Below are 17,271 nucleotides of genomic sequence, written 5' to 3'. Positions count from 1 at the left end.
AAACAGGGGAGAATACATGTTTTGTATGTTGCCCCCATGTTTTGTCTATTAATTTAGGCAGTTGTTATACCACATTTGATGCAGAGTATAGTTTATTTGAAATTGCAAGTTTACTTCACAAGTTCACTGAAATTTCTCCACGTCTTCACCTTTGTCGTGTCTCGTGTGTAGACAAGACGACGGTGAAAGTAAACAAGTAAGATCATGCAGTATAAACACTCCCTGAAAGAACACCTCTCAAACAGTAGTTTCGTATTGCATCATTGCATGCTTGTTACTTCCTGATAATTGTTTTTGCTGTATTCGCCCACTAATATTGGTATACTTCAATTTTAGGGTTTCAGTTGACAAAGACGTTGTTGTATCATACTCTCCAGGTCGCATCTCGCTCCTGTCTAAAGCCTTCGAGCGTACGTATATCCCAAAAACCATTATAACACCGGCAACGAGACCACATACACAAACGATATAGAGAACTATGCGAAAGTCTCCGGTGACGTCAAACACCTTTCCTATAGAATAATACAGGACAGTTAGGACAGTTATATTTTTAGTCTAATTCTATGGATGGTTCAAAAAGATAATGATAGGGCGCTTTCCTTTATACGGCAAAAACGGCCAAGACAGGAGCTATCATGCAGCTAGCTAACGACCTCGCGAGGGTTAGCTCAGCTCGAAAACCATCCTCACACGTGAGAAACTTGCCTCACGAGACGAATTCCTCACGAAAAACTATCCACACACGAAAGTAACTTGCTGAGCTAACAGCCACGCGTGGTCAGCTAACAGTTAGTTTAAGATTCACCAAATCTACGACGCGGACGTGAAGTAAGCCCTAATATTGCTCTAATTTCAACAGTTTTCCAACAGGAATAGAAATTATAGACTCTTTTGATAAACGAAGTCAAAGCCATATGTAAAACAAATTAATAGTTGGTCCCTAACACTAGTAGCAGTTCTTGGCATGTCACGTCCGCGTCGTAGATTTGGTGCATCTTAAATAGCCCACGTGTGCGGCGGGCTTAACATCTGTCTAGCACCAAAATGCAGTTAGACCACTTTATTTTTATCGAAATACTCATTTTCAATTTTAAATATGACCAGTTTGACCATTTTGATTGCTCAAAAGAAAGCGCGTAATAAATGAAAGGGGGGAAGACTGAAAATACATTAAAATACAAACTTTCTGTCTTAGCCAATCAGAACGTTGTTGATCACCAGACGCGCATGCGCACAACTGAAAAACGGTCAAACGTCGACAGTCCAAGACATAGAACTTGGACATTCAGCTATGTTTTACGGGGTTCCGGGTGTAATTCCTAATCTCCGAGCGGAATTAGTACCCCCGCAGGCGCTTCGCACCCGCTCGGGGATTATATGGCTTTTCAAAATCCTCTCATTCTGATTGGTTGACGAGCGATCCGTAAAACCCATATCCGATCCGTATATTCCGTATCTGGACCAGTATCCCGGATGTCTTATACAGTTCAGCCATATAATAAACCGATTATTGCCCCCTTGTTCGGTCTGTACTGTGAAATATCAGGCCGAGGTTTTTGCATGAACAACGGTCATAACAAGCCTCGGTCTGATATTTTACAGTACAGACATCACGCTTGGTCAATAATCAGTTATTACTAATGCGTAATATTTCGGTATTAATAGTCATATTTACCCATGGAAGAAGGCCCAGCCAAATAACCGGCGCCTATTACGACATTCATTAGAGCAAATGCGTAGTCTGAATTTATTCCATTTGTAAGCGCGTACATCAATTGTGGTAGTATTACCCAGAACATTCCCTCAAGAATCCCAACGACAGTCATGTACAAGATCATTAAAGTTAAATGCTGTGTTAATGAACATAATCCAGTTGCCAAACCAAATATGGTGACGAGTGTACATGTGATATGCGGAATTTTTTTTCGCCTGGATGCAAAATCGCCGATTAAACCTGCAATAAACCGTCCAACGAGAGATCCCAAAGGACGAACAACAACGAGCCACTTCGCCTGAGAAAGTGAATAACCTATCGATTTTGCGTATTGAGCCTAAAATGAGGAAAAAAACGTATTTGAAGAGCTAGCCAGTGCATGTGATTGTAACATTCGCTAAAGATGTTGTGTTGCAAATTTGCAGCCCCCATCCCCAATAATTTATTCGCTTTCAGATCATTCAGACTTTATAAATTATGAATTAATAAAATGGATGAATTCGTATTGCTTACGTTGCTTAAATTCTACAATTCAGACGAGTATTCGGACACGTTATAATAGTGATATTTCCTTGCATGGTAAACTTACTAGTCTTGGCGCATATTTTGTAGCTTCTTGTTTACGCGCGAGGAACGTTATGAACTTTTTCAAGTTTCCAATTCTTATAGGAAATAGACACGCCTAGATTTGATGGAACTTTTGCATTATAGAGGACATGGCCATGCAATAACTAATTGGATGATAAGATATTATTGCCCATACCATAAATAACAATGGTACACCAACGGCGAATAAGTATGGTGTACAACCTATCACAATCAACTGAAAGCCTCGATCTCGAAGGAAAGACGGCTGTTTTGATCTCGAATGATCCAGGATGCTGGCATCCTTGACTTTGGACTCATCTTGGACTAAAATTTCACGATTTGACGAAATTATCGGTTTCTTTCTGTAGCAAAATGCAAGAAATAGCAGCGCAACTCCCGTTGATGAAAAACAGTAAAACATATTTTGCCAACCAATATCGTCGATTATGATCGGAATAAGAAAATTGAATGCCATGGACCCGGTAGCAGTACACGCGAAACGGATTCCTGTCGCTAAACCCGCATAACGCTCGAAGTATTCACGGAGAACTGTGATTGAAATACAGTCCACGAAACCAAAACCAACTCCTTGAAGGATGGAATGCGACAAAAATAGATAATTTACTGAAGGCACTAATGGCGTGGTTAAGTAACCAATAGTGGCCAATAAAGCGGACATAAAAACCACTGCTCGAAATCCTAAACGACGGGAAAGTGCAACAGATAGTGGATAAGAAAGGTATAGCAAGGAGTACATCAAGGAGCCTATCCATCCTAAACAGAGAAAATAATCATAATTCAGTTCACAGCCTTTCATTGCATTTTTGTCTCTCTTGTTCTTGGGCATTATGAGACGTCATGGGTTCAAGAGGTGATCCACTCGAAATTGGGACTCGGTAATCGGAGTGGGTCAGCTCTTCAGTGTACGAGTTGGTCTTATGCTTGCTTGCAAATACATGTGCAATTTTTAATTAATTTTTACGCCTATGCGCCGAGTTATTCAAATCAATAAGTTGACCCTACCTATTTTAGCGTTTGTCTCATCGAAATATTCTACGAATACCACAACGAGAATACCATAACTGTCGAAAATTCCTCCAACATAGAAGATAACGCATCCAGTTAGAACAAGAAACATCCATGATTCTCGACTGTCTTTCACACGGCCTATCCCTACTCTCATCGAGTACCACCTATTAAAGAGATGTTGAAAAATATATTCATGTATATCGTAACCACTCGTTTGATCATTATATACGTATAGTGGATTGGGCAGAGCAGAAAAATTAAAATAAAAATCGTTCTCCCTTGATAAATAACTTTCTACAATTTTATTTATTTGTAATAGCCTTCTGCAATAGCCACGTACCCTTTTAAAACACTTATAGTTATAAGCTTGCAGATTATGAATTATTTTTTTAACATCGCTTTGTCTTGAACTGTATCCATGTTCTTCTTAGTATCTGTCATTCTCTCGTCATTCTCTTGTCTCTTCTCGTTTTATTTTGCACAAAGTTTATGAAACGCTAATTACTAAAGAGTTTATGAAATGAGAGTCTTATTTGCTGACGTTAACATTCTCATTGAAATACAAACTTCCTGTCTTAGCCAATCAGAACATTGTTGTATGATTACCAGTCGTTAGTCGCGCATGCGCATAACTGTCAAAACGGTCGAACGTCGACCGTCCACGGTCCATCGTACACGGGTTCCGGGTGTAATTCATAATCTCGGAGCGGAATTGGTACCCTCGCAGGCGCTCCGGGGGAAATACAGAGTTGGTGACGCTATTTAATTCATATTTCGTGTGAAAACATATTCTGATTGTGCTAATTTTGCTTCCAAAGGCTATTCCAAAGTTTCGCGCTATTACACTTTTTTTCAGGAATTCCCTTCTCGGAATAGGAAGAGCTAAATCAGTTAATGTATTTCTTAGATTATAATCACCTTGCAATGTACTAAACCTGGTGAATGGATTTTTCAGGTTCGATGCAGTCATAATATTTAAAATTCTATACATTAATATAGGTTGATTCCGTATTCGTCTTTCCTCTAAATTTATGTCAAATTTATTGAACAATGTTCAAACGGAGAAAATGCAAACAGGACAAGAGTTCCCATGCAAGGCATTTCTCCGTTATTGCCCTGTAAAGCTTTGTGTCGTCTGCGTAGACCCCAGATGATGTTGATAGAGAAATAGCGTCAGGGAAATCATTGATAAACAGAAGGAACAACATAGGACCCAGGACACTACCCTGAGGGACACCAGAGGTACCTTGAGACCATTCTGAAGCTACACCATGCATGGCAACTCGCTGGGTGTGTCCATGTAAATAATCAGTAAACCATTTTTTCATTGCCTAATGTGCCGTATGACTTGATTTTCCTCAATAAAATGGCGTGATCCACGGAATCAAAGGCTTTAGCAAAGTCAAGAAATAGAACATCTGACTGAACGTTGTGGTCTAGTAATTTTCCAATATGATGTAAGCTCGCTTGAAGTTGGGTGACACACGAGCGACCGTGAAGAAATCCGTGTTGGGCTTTCTTAATCATAACCTTAATATGTTCGTGGAAAGGATAGCAAACACATCGCTCCAAGACTTTGCTGATTATGGGAAGCAAGGATATAGGTCGGAAGTTAGTAGCAGGTTCTTTCTTAGTTTTCTTGTGGACAGTTGTTACATTTGCAGATTTCCATTCCGTCGGTAAAGTTCCAGATTGCAGAGAGAGATTAAACCGTAAACAGAGATTTAGAGCGATAACAGAACTACATTGCTTTAAGATTTGTCCAGGGATTTTGTTAGGATCAGGAAATTTAGTCGGATTCAGGTTCGAGAGATAGTGGGCAGCTTCATCTTCTGAGATGGAGACATCAGACAACAAGTCAGACGTAAGCAAAGAGAGGGAGTCTTTAGGGATCTCCGCAGGTAATCCATTAAAGTTAACCAACCAAGAGATGCAAGAACGTCAGCCGAATTATTGACTTCATAATTTGCAAATTTCAAGCAAATTATTTGAATTGTTGCCAATACCAATTGGTCGACTTGCGCTTTACACTAAATTTTGATGGAAGTAACTAGAAGGAAATAAACTCACCACAGCTAGAAAGATCTTACTTTAATTGGTGCAAATGCAAAGTTTAGCTGCGAAATTTTGTAAAATACTGAAAATATAGCCATGCGAAGTTGGAATATTTTGTATACTTTTGTACTACGGAAGAATAATATAACGTGTGGAAATGTGTAACTAAATTAGTTACACACTTCCGGCCGTAAAACAAAAGTATACAAAATTCGTCAATGATGGAAGAAGGTTAAGAATGGATGGAAGAATATTTTTATAAATCAGTCTGGTTCCTGGTCTGGTGTCTAGTATAAGAAGTTTTGGAGCCCTGATATGGATCTAACTATGCATTTAATATAACTATGATCTTGGCAATCTTTCCTTTCAGGGTAAAATTGGCGATATCTTGAGAATTATACTCATTCACATTCACAAGTACAACAACACAAGTGCACATGTTGTCGGATAGAAAATCACCCGACCCTACTCAAAGTGTTGTAAATAACCCGTCGGAAGCTGCTCAAAATATGTCAGAATTCAGTGAAAATGGCATAATACAGGTCCCCCATAACGAAAATGAAATATCTGGCTCGGATGGTTCAACTTTTTGTGAATCCCTAGACCAACTGCAGGAATTTATTGATGTCTCATATCAACAGACTTTGGTACATGATGTAACCCAAGCACAATCTATAGACAGTTCAATCCCGTTAAAGTTACGACCGGATAAATCTTCGAACCTGAGCCTTGTACAAGTCATTTAAAAAATCAGAGTCTAAATTGGCAGTTTTGACGAGTAAGCAAGCAAGCAAGAGTCATTAAGAATAACAACAAGGAGTTAGCTAATCTATCAAACGAAAATTTGCATTTAAGGTCACGACTGTCTGAGTTGGTGAAGAAGAAAGTGCTCACAGAGGATGCTTCCACTGAGAAAAAATTGACATTCAGGGTAGATGAAACCAACGTAAGCATAAAGTCAACCAAAATCCCATCTCCAAAGCAAACGGCTCGAGACCATCGTATTGATAGAAGCGAGATAGAAAAATCACTCGTGCCGTGCCTGTTCCTGAAAAGAAAGGGTCATTGTTTAAAAGGTCCCATGCAGGTGTGACTTTTTTACATAAAAATGTTTAACCCTGAGTGCGTGGAACGAAATCAAAACATTATAATAAGTCTCGTATATCTTGTCCCTTTTTACAGAGGAATGGATTATGTTTAAAGCAGGACAGATGCGACTTTTCCCACCATCTCAGTCCTAATATTATGTTTAAACCAAAAGGCTCTAAAAATCCGGTAGGCCATGTAATACCTATCCCATCAATCCGATCTCAATCCAAAGTCAGATTGACCCCTTTTCCAGTATATTATCGCAATTTCCCTCATTCTCCAGTGAATTACTCCTTTCACAACCATTCCCATTCCTACATCGTCCCCAACACCCACCTCCACCGCCACGTCCATATCTACCGCCAATTCCTTTCCCACCACTACCCCCGAACCCACCAACATTACCATACCCACGCCACTACCATATCCCCCACCACTTACGTTGACCTGGATGTGAACCCCACGAAAACTTGGAATAAATTTCTGAAATGCAAAAATCAAATTGCTCATCTAAATATTAGATCACTTAAGAATACAGACCATCTTATTCAGTTTCGACTTTTGGCTGAACACATTAAGCATGATGTTATCACAATCTCAGAGATATGGCTTAACTCTACCGTAACTAATGCTGATATTACACTTGAAGGTTACAAAATATTAAGACTCGACAGGCTTGGGAAACGTGGGGGCGGTGTCTGTGTATATTACCGTAAAAACTTGAAAGTTTGTCATTTAAAAGAACAGTCTGGCACCTCTAGTTCAGGATTTCATCAACTATAGTTGAAGATCCAGCACAAGAAGCTTAGATCAATAGTTTTATGTGTATCTTATCGACCTCCTGATTGCCCAATAACATGCCTGTCAAAAGACTTCCCTGGAAATTATCTAACACATGGCAAGGACATATTCGTATTGGGCAATTTAAACTGTAACGTGTTGGAAGTCACACAAGAATCCGAAGCCTTGAAAGATCTTTGCTCATGTTTAAATTTGTCACAACTAATCACTTCACCTACAAGGGTTACTCCTCACTCATCGTCATTAATTGATGTTGCCCTGACCACAAATTCTACGTTGGTCATTGAAAGTGGAATTCAGGAGACTCATCAGTATTATAGTGACCACTATTTAGTATTCTCCGTCCTTAATCTAAAAATCCTAAAACCACCACCCGTTTATATTACAGCACGTAACTTTAATAATTATAATCATCATTCCTTTCTGGATGACTTTGGACAAATTAACTGGTTCGAAAACACCATTATATAGATGACTGCAATGGAAAAGTGGTCCACTTTGATTTTTGTTTCCAAAATGTATTGAATAAACATGCCCCTCTGAAGTCCAGTTAGATATCGACAATGTCCATTTATCACCTAAGAACTAAAACAACGTATGCTGACTAGGAATAAGTTACTGAAGACTGCTCGTTGACCTGGCTTACCAGTTACCAGAGGATTGGGAGTGTTACCGGGTGTCTCGGAACAATGCTAAACTTAAATTGTGAATGGCTGAGAGAGAATATCCGCAGAAAGAGATACATAATAGTAATAAGAGCAGTTCAATGTGGAAAGCAATTAGAAACTGTATACCTCGAAAAGAGAACAGTCAACCTGCTTATACAAGAGATATAAAGTTATTAGCGAATGAATTTTTTACGACTGTAGGAGCTCGTACAAGTGAATCTGCAAAGTCTCTAGCAGCCAAAAAATGGTATCTCTTTAATTCCACCTACAAATTCGGTCACCATATACTGGAGGAATTCTCGTTCCGGGCGGTCTCCACATTTGAGATTTGAAAAATAGTTTTTTCATTTCCCTCAAATAAGGCTCCGGGAGCCGACAAGGTGTCGATGAAGGTTATGAAAGATGCATCGCCGTGTATCCTATCTACTTTAAATAGATACTCTACTGGAGTGAAGCTGAAGTGATTGCCTCATTGAAAGAAGGTGATCACGAGGTTCCTTTATCACTGTTACCTGCAATTTCTAAGATATGTGAACGTGTGGTCCTAAACCAGCTAACAGATTACCTTGTTAGACATAAGCGCTTGTCAAGACATCAAAGTGGGAACAAAAAATATCATTCCACAGAAACGCTGAATATCTTAATAACGGATACTTTATTGGAAGCAATGGATAGAAAGAACCTATCGGCATTATTACTATTTGATCTTCCCAAAGCTTTTGATAGCATAGAACACTCCATTCTCCTGGTTAAACTCCGGTCGCTTGGAATCTCTAAAACCTCGCTGGAGTGGTTTAAAAGTTACCTCTCGGACCGTTGTCAGCTTGTACGTTTAGCCTCTCAAAGACCAGACTCTCGGAATATCACACACGGGGTACCACAAGGATCTATCCTAGGACCAATCCTGTTTAGTATTTATATAAATGATCTTCCACATCTTCCAAGTTCATGCTCCTTGGAATCCTTCGTGGATGATTCTAAACTGTTTCTCTCCTTCGTTGTAAAAGAAATGGAAGATGCTATAAATTACCTCAATGATGACTTACGTAGAGTTGCGATTTGGTGTTGTAGCCATAGTCTCCTTATAAATCCAGGAAAGACCAAACTTCTTCTTATGGGCACTCGCCAATGGTGGTCTACTCTACCAAATGGCTTTCACGTTTAATTACTTGGTAAATATATTTATCCTGTTCTATCAGCAAAGGATCTCGCCATTTCGGTATCATCTTGGATAGTTCTCTGACTTATGATGACCATATCACAGAGGTCGTTTCAAAACGTTTGGCTTCGCTGTGTCAAATTAGCTATAATTCAAGCCTTGGTGTTTAGCAAGTTGTACTATTGCTCAGCGGTATGGTCAAATACCTCAAAGAAAAACATCGACATGTTGCAAAAAGTACAAAATTTTGCGGCACGACTAGTTACAAACACCAGAAAGTTTGAACACATAACACCTGTTCTGTCGGAATTGAAATGGCTACCAGTAAGCTGTATATTGGAACTCAAAGACGCAATAATGACTTTTAATTAAATGCAAAAAGGCTTTGATTGCAAAGCAGCGCGATTGTTCCAACCCCCGAAGGTTGCTGTTGTCGTCGCCTAATCGTAAGGTCCCTATAAAAATCTAATTACATACATACATAAACAATTTATTTAGTGAGGCATTTCTAGCGGGTTTTTTGTTTGTTTGGCAAAACACCCACCCATGGGGGAGCTAGTGTTGACTTTATTCTGCGGAAGACCAGCGAAATAATCCGCGAAAAGACTGTACCCGCAAAAAAGTGGGGAAAAAACCCCGCGACAATTAGATAATCTCCTCTCCAATTATCGTTCAAGTAATTGATATTGTTGCCTAGCCTCCTCCGCAGGCATCTCTTATGTATTAAAAATATGCATATTTGGCTTGGGCAAGCTGCGTCGGGGGAGCGAGAAAAAACCCATATTATTTAATACATAAAAGATGCCTGCGGAGGAGGCTCATGTTGCCCAATGTTGAAATTGAGCTTATTAATTACTGCCTACAGCTGTCACTAATCTTTGAACAAATTCACCGGAAATCTTAACAAAACTTGATACTTTAACATAAACTAATTGCATGCAAAAAGAAAAGAAAATATGCACAATTTATAGAACAATTTATAGAAATTCGACCCGCGTGCATCTTTTTGGCATACGAGACAGAAATTATGAAACAAGTTTATTGTTTAAAGGTATTTGCCATACGTGGTTACGCCGTTGGGCACGCCAGACTTTTGGCTGATCGCATAACTGGAGGTTACGGTCGAACATGCAGCATTAAACTCTGCGTGTTTGCGAGTTGCGACGAGTTAGAATTTCTTACCTCGCCAAGTCCCCCCGTTTCTATAACAGTTGCAAACTTAACATATTCTCATATTATCGTGATGAAAACTGGTAGCTATATTGCTCATTTCACTACGCGCTCTAGACTGGATAAATTTACCCCGTCCCATGCATGCCAAATAAACTGCGTATTGATGGCAGACAAATTTCTTCACCTAAAGCCGCCTAAACTGAATTTTACATAACTATTTTAGTCGCCGGACCTTAAGTCCTTAACTAAGCATGTATGACGGGAACGCGACGACAGCTATTTAAAAAAAAGGTTCATGGAAAAGAAATGAATAATTAAAGACCAATGACTATGTCAGTTTTAGACGTGTTCTACGTTCTGCTTACAACCTCAAAACATCGTTTATTATACTTCCTATAAAGAACATCGACTGCGTTTCGGGACCCAGCGAGCGCTATACCTTGAATTAGGCTCTATAGAATTGTCCCTAAACGTAAACACAATGTTTTTTGGGACACCCTTTACAGCTTCTAATAAATATTCGGCATTTACGCAAGCAATTGGCAAACAATAAACACGATCTCGACTACACAAATATATGTATTATATATGATGGAGACAGCGACAATCTATACTTTGTATAGTAAATCGGCTAGATGAATGACTTGTGTTTTATAGACGCGAATCTGCGTATACCCTGCTTAATTTAACCTTTGTTACCTTGCAAAGGCCAAAATGTGGATTCCCGATGTAACGCAATCACTGTTCCTCTTCAGTATTTTCAATAGGCGATCCAGTCAACTAGAAATGTTCGGCGTCGAAACAAGGTGAAATTTTATATCGTTCGGACATAGCACAGTTGCTTTGGGAGGTGGAGAGAAGCAGGTGACAAATAATTAATGCCAAATGTCGTTACTGGAGATAAAGTCTACCTCAACAATAGAGCTCTTACCTTCGTAATCAATACGTTTCAATGTAGGATGTGGCCGTCCATAGACGACGAGAGCAAGTGGTATATAATTGTTTTATAATATAGCCCCTATATGTTTACATGTTAAATTAAATTTAAGACCCGTTTTCATGAAGAACAACTTTTTGAAAGTTCAATCCGTAGATATTTAAAACAATTCAACAAGACATGCATGAGATAAAAATATTTAGGGGGGGGGGGGTAAATGGAACTGACAAAGCAGCTTTTTGTTGAAAAAGGTACTGTTAGAAAGGTAAATTACCTCTCTTTTTTGACGCAATTATATATATGCCTCACGGCATGATAGATTTTAAGACAGAATCCCATAAGCACATTTTAAACAAATCAGCATGTATTTCCCAAAGTTATTTTGTAAATAGCAGACCCCGGCCGTGATTATTAGCTAGTTTATTATAACTATATTAAAACAAGAATATTTTCGTTTTTGTAGAAAGCATGATATGCATGAATAAAGTATATATGCATTACTCAGTATACTATATTTCATCTTTAAATACAACTATATGTATAAAAATGTGTATTAATTAACAAATATTAATTTAAAATATTATTTATGGGCTTTCAAAATTTAGGTCTTAACATTTACAGCTCAGCCAGTCTTGGTGGACTTTCAAAAATACCATTCAATATAAAGCAAAAACACCTTATATGACATTATAACGAAACAAAACGGATCGAGGCATAAAGAAAAAAAGTGCAGAGTTTATAGTTTGCGAATTTCCTGACCTTGAATGCTTGAATATATATGGATTACTTGAACTAAGGTCGGGTGTTTCAAATAAGGCTAGGTCAACATGCGAACTGAATATTATGCTTTTAAGGTGTTTAAGCCTTAGCCTTCACGTTCATAATTATTTAGTTCCATCAAACAGCAAATGTCTAGTTTCTGTTTGGTTGAGTTCAAGTCGTTTCGAGCGATGCGAAATAGTCGGGATGAATATTTCTTTTCAATAATAATAATAATAATATAAAAAATAATAGAAGTCTTTATTTCAATTTTTGGCCGACTGTTGTGGCAAAATCTTATTCACAGTGACTATTCTGATATTTTTTACGACAATTACCCCCCAAATATAGGAAATTAGGCTTTATGCGACTGATCATTACACAATCTCATGTCTTCGATAAAACTATGGATTAGGTCGCCAATCCAAGTAGAAAGCCAGCGGCAAACCCACTTGCCACCACAACATTCTTTTGGACGACTTGACCACCCTGGGTAAAAAGCAGCGTGTGTGAAAAAAGGGAAAGTTGCATGGTCTGGGGAAATGATAAAAAATTAAATACCACTAAAACTTCCTTCTGATGTGTATGCATGCATTCGAATCCGGACGTAACTGATATCCTGTGTAAATATTAGGCTCGCATCTGACGGTAAATTGCAATTCATTTGCTTATATTAGGCAGATTTAGCACGAGAACGTGCACGTCAAAGAAGAGGTGAAAATAGCGAGTGGATTGCGTGGCATGCATGTCCATATATAGGCGCATCATTATACAACTATAACAACTTTACGGTAAGGCGGAATATATCGCCAATTTAGAGCATTTTCCTTTGAAAAGTATTGAACTTTTTCAAGACAGTTGACATACAATGCCTCTTAAAAATCATTCTTTAAAAAGACATTGACCAAGGATTACCTCAGTTTATGATTATGTATTCGCGCTTTTGCACTCTGTAAGCTACCTTTGCTTGTTGAATGTAATTTTACTAATATCATTTGACAAGCAGGAAAACATTATTTTGATTATTTTAAAACCAGAAAACTTATTTCAAAACTGATTCCTCTCTTACCACTTAATTAAACTTTCTTAAGAGGCAGAGAGCATGCAGTTAACAACATTTCGCAGTCAAATTTTGCAATTTTATACTCATTTTGATATAGGGTCTTAAGTTCGAGTGGAATTATACACACTTCAAATTCAAGCCAGGAACAGTTGATGGAAAACTGAGTCAACCATCGGTCCTCCGGCAGGAATCGAACCTACGCTTTTGCGATGTCGGTGCCGGGTGCAATGCTCTTTCCACTGAGCTACAGAGGTAGATGACAAGATCAAGCGTGGTTAATGTGTATATGATGGTAATGCCGGGAATAAGTGAGGGTAAATCAATTATGATTTTTGGCACTTCACTTCATTTTGATATACTCTTTCTAAAAATATAGATTTAAACATGCAAATTGTGCTTTGAAAACGTTTAACTGGACTGGGCTGAAAAAATAATAAATCTTACATCAGAATATAGCTACGAACTAGAAATTATAGCTGTAGGCCGTACGGGATGCATGTAGGCCGACTAGAGTGTCAGTAAAATATAATAGTTGCAGTTTGCTAAGTGCGTTATGCGATTAAGAAGGTATTTCAGTATTTGTTGTACACAGAAAACTCGCTCATTTCACTTGACGAGATACTATATCTTGTACCTTCTTGCTTTCTTCCAGCTCAAACTTGATTTGCTTCCAAAAATTAGCCAAAAACATCGACGACGGTATTACTCACTTTCTTTGTGTCTCGTGATATTTCAACGCGCGCCACATTCTTCAAAATTGACATTGATGCGCATGCTCATAGTATTATTTGCGTAGCAACGGTTTTTAACAGTGCGCATGCTCAAACCTTATTTACATACAGTTGTTCATGGCCATGCTCACGACTTGAATAAACGAGTCAAAATGATAATACGATACAGTGAATGATAATATTCAACATAGCTCTACCCAGCCGATGCACTGCCTTCTATTCTTTCCATTTTCCTAACGTTCTAAACATGTTCTCACTGTTGACGTAATTTTTCACCCTTAATGCTATTGGAAACCTATGTCAGAATTGATGATGTACATTTTTCTACTCAATTGTTAAGAATTTTTCCAAACTCTCCGTGGAAAGTTTGAAAACTGAGAAAAACCAGAGGTAGCTAAATGCGTAGCGAAACTCATTGGACTCAAAGAGGGCGGTCTGAATCAATGCTTCGCATTGTATTCGATTACAGAGGAATGTGAATACCCTAGATAAATTAGTTACTAAGCTCTGGAATTATCAATGCTATATATAGTTGACATCATAAAGACGGCATGTCTAACCTTATTAAAATATTTGGCGATTTTGCTTTGTTGTTTCCGGGACGAGGTGTACTCTCCAAATTTCTCGGAGACATTCTTAGAGACTTTTCCCACGTCCTTATTTATTTTCTTCCAGTTTATTGTTACATAACCCGATTGCGAGGCTAGCTGCAATAAGCCGATAGAGGAAAGTAAATAACACACTCCTGTAAATAACATTACAATAAAGTCTATAACACAGTAATAGAATATAGGCAATAGACATGGCTTGAGAAAGTCCGCCAGGATGGCAGCAATTTGCCAGGATTTTTTGAGGAACAGAGAAACATCACGAATGAACATGTCATAAACAAAATTACTTTCATTTTTACTCTAACGCGCAACGGTGATTTGTAAACAAGAGGCTGCGATCCGCGTGTCCTAACATTGTGCAATATATTTAAAACAAACCTAATTTCGCAAGAAATTGTTTGTGTATGAATGCCTGCTGTCAGGAAGAAAAATATTTTATATAGACCTGGTTTTAGGACGCGTGAAAATAATACGTACTTGTAAAACGAGTAGTCCACCACCAATAGCGAGTGCAGTTACTTTTCCAACCTTTTTAAATATATTTCCCACAAACCTGAATAAGTAATTTCACATTGTCAACAGTGTGTCAAAAGAGACTTCTCGGGGCAATATTTTCATTCATTTCCGCACTGCCACTATGATTTTAGGGTTATAATGGCGATGACATTTACAACATCGATTAAAGATAGACCATTCAAACTAAAGGCATTATATTTTATACCGGCCTTAATATCGCTTGGTGTTTTGCAGCCACCAAATATACACTGTTCAAGACTTATTTTACTAAATAATGCAGACTTTGAGTGAAACGCCGAAAGGATACGATGTTTTACATGTTTTCCCTCCAAAATACGCCACATATCACATATGTATGTAACATGAAATAATCTCCTCCAAATGCAAAGCATACTCAATGCATATGTAAAGTATAAAGTTCATGCGATGTTCGAGGGGACAATGAATTAAATTGTAAAATTCAAAAGATGAAGATATTGGAAAGAGGGAGGAAAAACAAGAGTGCAATTAAGTTGGATCACCCCATGCAGTTCCAGTAAAGGCATGGAAATCAATCCTATACAATTGTTTAATTTATAACATTATATAACATATAATAAAAAATATATCAATTTATAATTTTATGAAATATAAAAATATTCTGAAATACACTAACCAGCCTGTGATTCCCCCAGCACCAACTTGTTGATAAACTGGACGACGTGAGAGATCAAGTTCACCTAATCTTCTAACAGCAACATCCCAATATGTATCTTTGCCAAAACCTGGAACTCGTATGACCTTGTAGCCATCAACATCATCAAGTTCTTCATCCTCAGCAGGCTTTTTCTCATCTGCAAACACAGAGAAAGCTGTCTCTATACAAAGCAGATGGGAGAGGGAGGGGGTTTGGTGGTTGATAAACAATGAGATGAGACCTCAAGAATTACTCTGATCATTTGGTCATCTGATCAAGAATTATTGGAATATCTGGATGAAAAATTACAATATCATTTAGTCGAGGAATTTTCTTGTGCCAAAAGGTTGAAAATTATACACAACTTGATATTTTGGTAAAATAGGAATCAATTGTATTATACAGACTAATTAGGGTAGAATTTAATAACCACAGGATCATGTGATCAAAGAATTGTTCTGATGTTAATATATTTGTATGGTGACCTTTGGGTTAAAACAACATTGGATTAAAATACAGCTGTTAAATAATAAATAAGTATATCAATTTGATGTTGAAAATAATTACTTACAACAATTGGCATTTGGCCAAAAAAGGCAATTTATAGGTAATGTCTTTTTTTACATGTTAATAAATATTTTCCTTTTAGCTGTAAAAATCTTTAAATTATTAATGTTAAAAGCCCTTTAATATTTTTTTCCAATATTGACAAGTTTTGGTTTGAGATACTTAACACTGATGGTTGGGCCATATAAGCAACTGTCAATATATGATTTTTAACTTAGCATCAAATGTGGTATAACAACTGCTAAAATAGACAAAACACTACTTGGGAGAGTTCTCCTGGCGAAGGCCCTCAGGTCGAAAGGTCGAGAAGTGTTTTGTCTATTTTAGGCAGTTGTTATACCACATTTGATGCTAAGTTGTTTGAAGACCCTGCCACACTGCTCCCTGGTTATATTGAATACTTTTTCAATATTGACAGTTGCTTATATGGCCCAACCATCAGTGTATCTCTACCCAAAACCTAATTAGGAAAACAGCACCAGCTACAGTTTCCCCCAGCAAGTTTCCAACACACCAGTTTGAGAATACTAAGAGCAGGAATACAGTGTTGGCAGTATGATTATCAAGCTGATATCAGAATGGGTGTCCATTATACCAAATATACTCTTTTTATACTCTCCATAATATGATATGAGAGTCTGGTACAATCTTTTAACAAAATTTAAGCATAAGCATTTTTGTGACCTTGGTCAAGATTAATCCAATGTTTGATAAACAATATACAATTATATTTCACTTAACCTAAATTTCAATTATAATTATAATTATATTAACAATGCCACATGACATAACCAAACACAAAATTTATGCTTAGTGTTTGGACAGTTGTTGAATACAATTACGGTATTTAATTTTACAGTAATTGTAAAAGAAAAGTCCATATTTATTCGACTACACAATTAATAGTGAAAAAAAAAGAACTCAAAAAAGTCTATGGATTGCAGTAAAGCTTTGTTAATACATCGAAAATTGAAACACCAACTGTAATATATTTTACATGCATTAATATAAAATGTAAAAAGGTCAAAAAAGTCCACCAAATCTGATCAAAATCCAATTCACATACCATCCACTCCATTTTCTGACGCCATCTTGAAAATTCGATGAGCAAGGACTGAGGACTCTATTGCGCATG

At 37.6% G+C, this 17,271-nt stretch overlaps 2 protein-coding genes across 2 annotated transcripts; both read right to left on the bottom strand.

The window, feature by feature from the left end:
- Positions 1–42: 42 nt before the first annotated feature.
- On the bottom strand, positions 43–11,115 carry LOC114527089 (monocarboxylate transporter 2-like). Its single transcript, XM_028548688.1, has 5 exons — positions 10,976–11,115; positions 3,326–3,495; positions 2,478–3,076; positions 1,676–2,051; positions 43–512 (listed from the first exon to the last, which is right to left on the bottom strand). Exons 2-5 carry the CDS (start codon positions 3,483–3,485, stop codon positions 238–240), a joined length of 1,410 nt encoding a protein of 469 aa, XP_028404489.1. The 5' UTR covers positions 3,486–3,495; positions 10,976–11,115; the 3' UTR covers positions 43–237.
- An 806-nt stretch (positions 11,116–11,921) lies between these two features.
- LOC114528200 (FUN14 domain-containing protein 1-like) lies at positions 11,922–17,236 on the bottom strand. The gene is made up of 5 exons (XM_028549819.1): positions 17,203–17,236; positions 15,549–15,726; positions 14,855–14,930; positions 14,327–14,473; positions 11,922–12,461 (listed from the first exon to the last, which is right to left on the bottom strand). The coding sequence occupies exons 1-5, from the start codon at positions 17,225–17,227 to the stop codon at positions 12,384–12,386; spliced, it is 504 nt and encodes a 167-aa protein (XP_028405620.1). The 5' UTR covers positions 17,228–17,236; the 3' UTR covers positions 11,922–12,383.
- Positions 17,237–17,271: the final 35 nt, after the last annotated feature.

This window comes from Dendronephthya gigantea, unplaced genomic scaffold (genome assembly GCF_004324835.1).
Source record: "Dendronephthya gigantea isolate DGI-Jeju-01 unplaced genomic scaffold, DenGig_1.0 000001F, whole genome shotgun sequence".
NCBI classification, from domain to species: Eukaryota; Metazoa; Cnidaria; class Anthozoa; order Malacalcyonacea; family Nephtheidae; genus Dendronephthya; species Dendronephthya gigantea.
The sequence above is the reverse complement of the archived record's forward strand: the minus strand, read 5'-3'. Positions and strand labels throughout refer to the sequence as shown.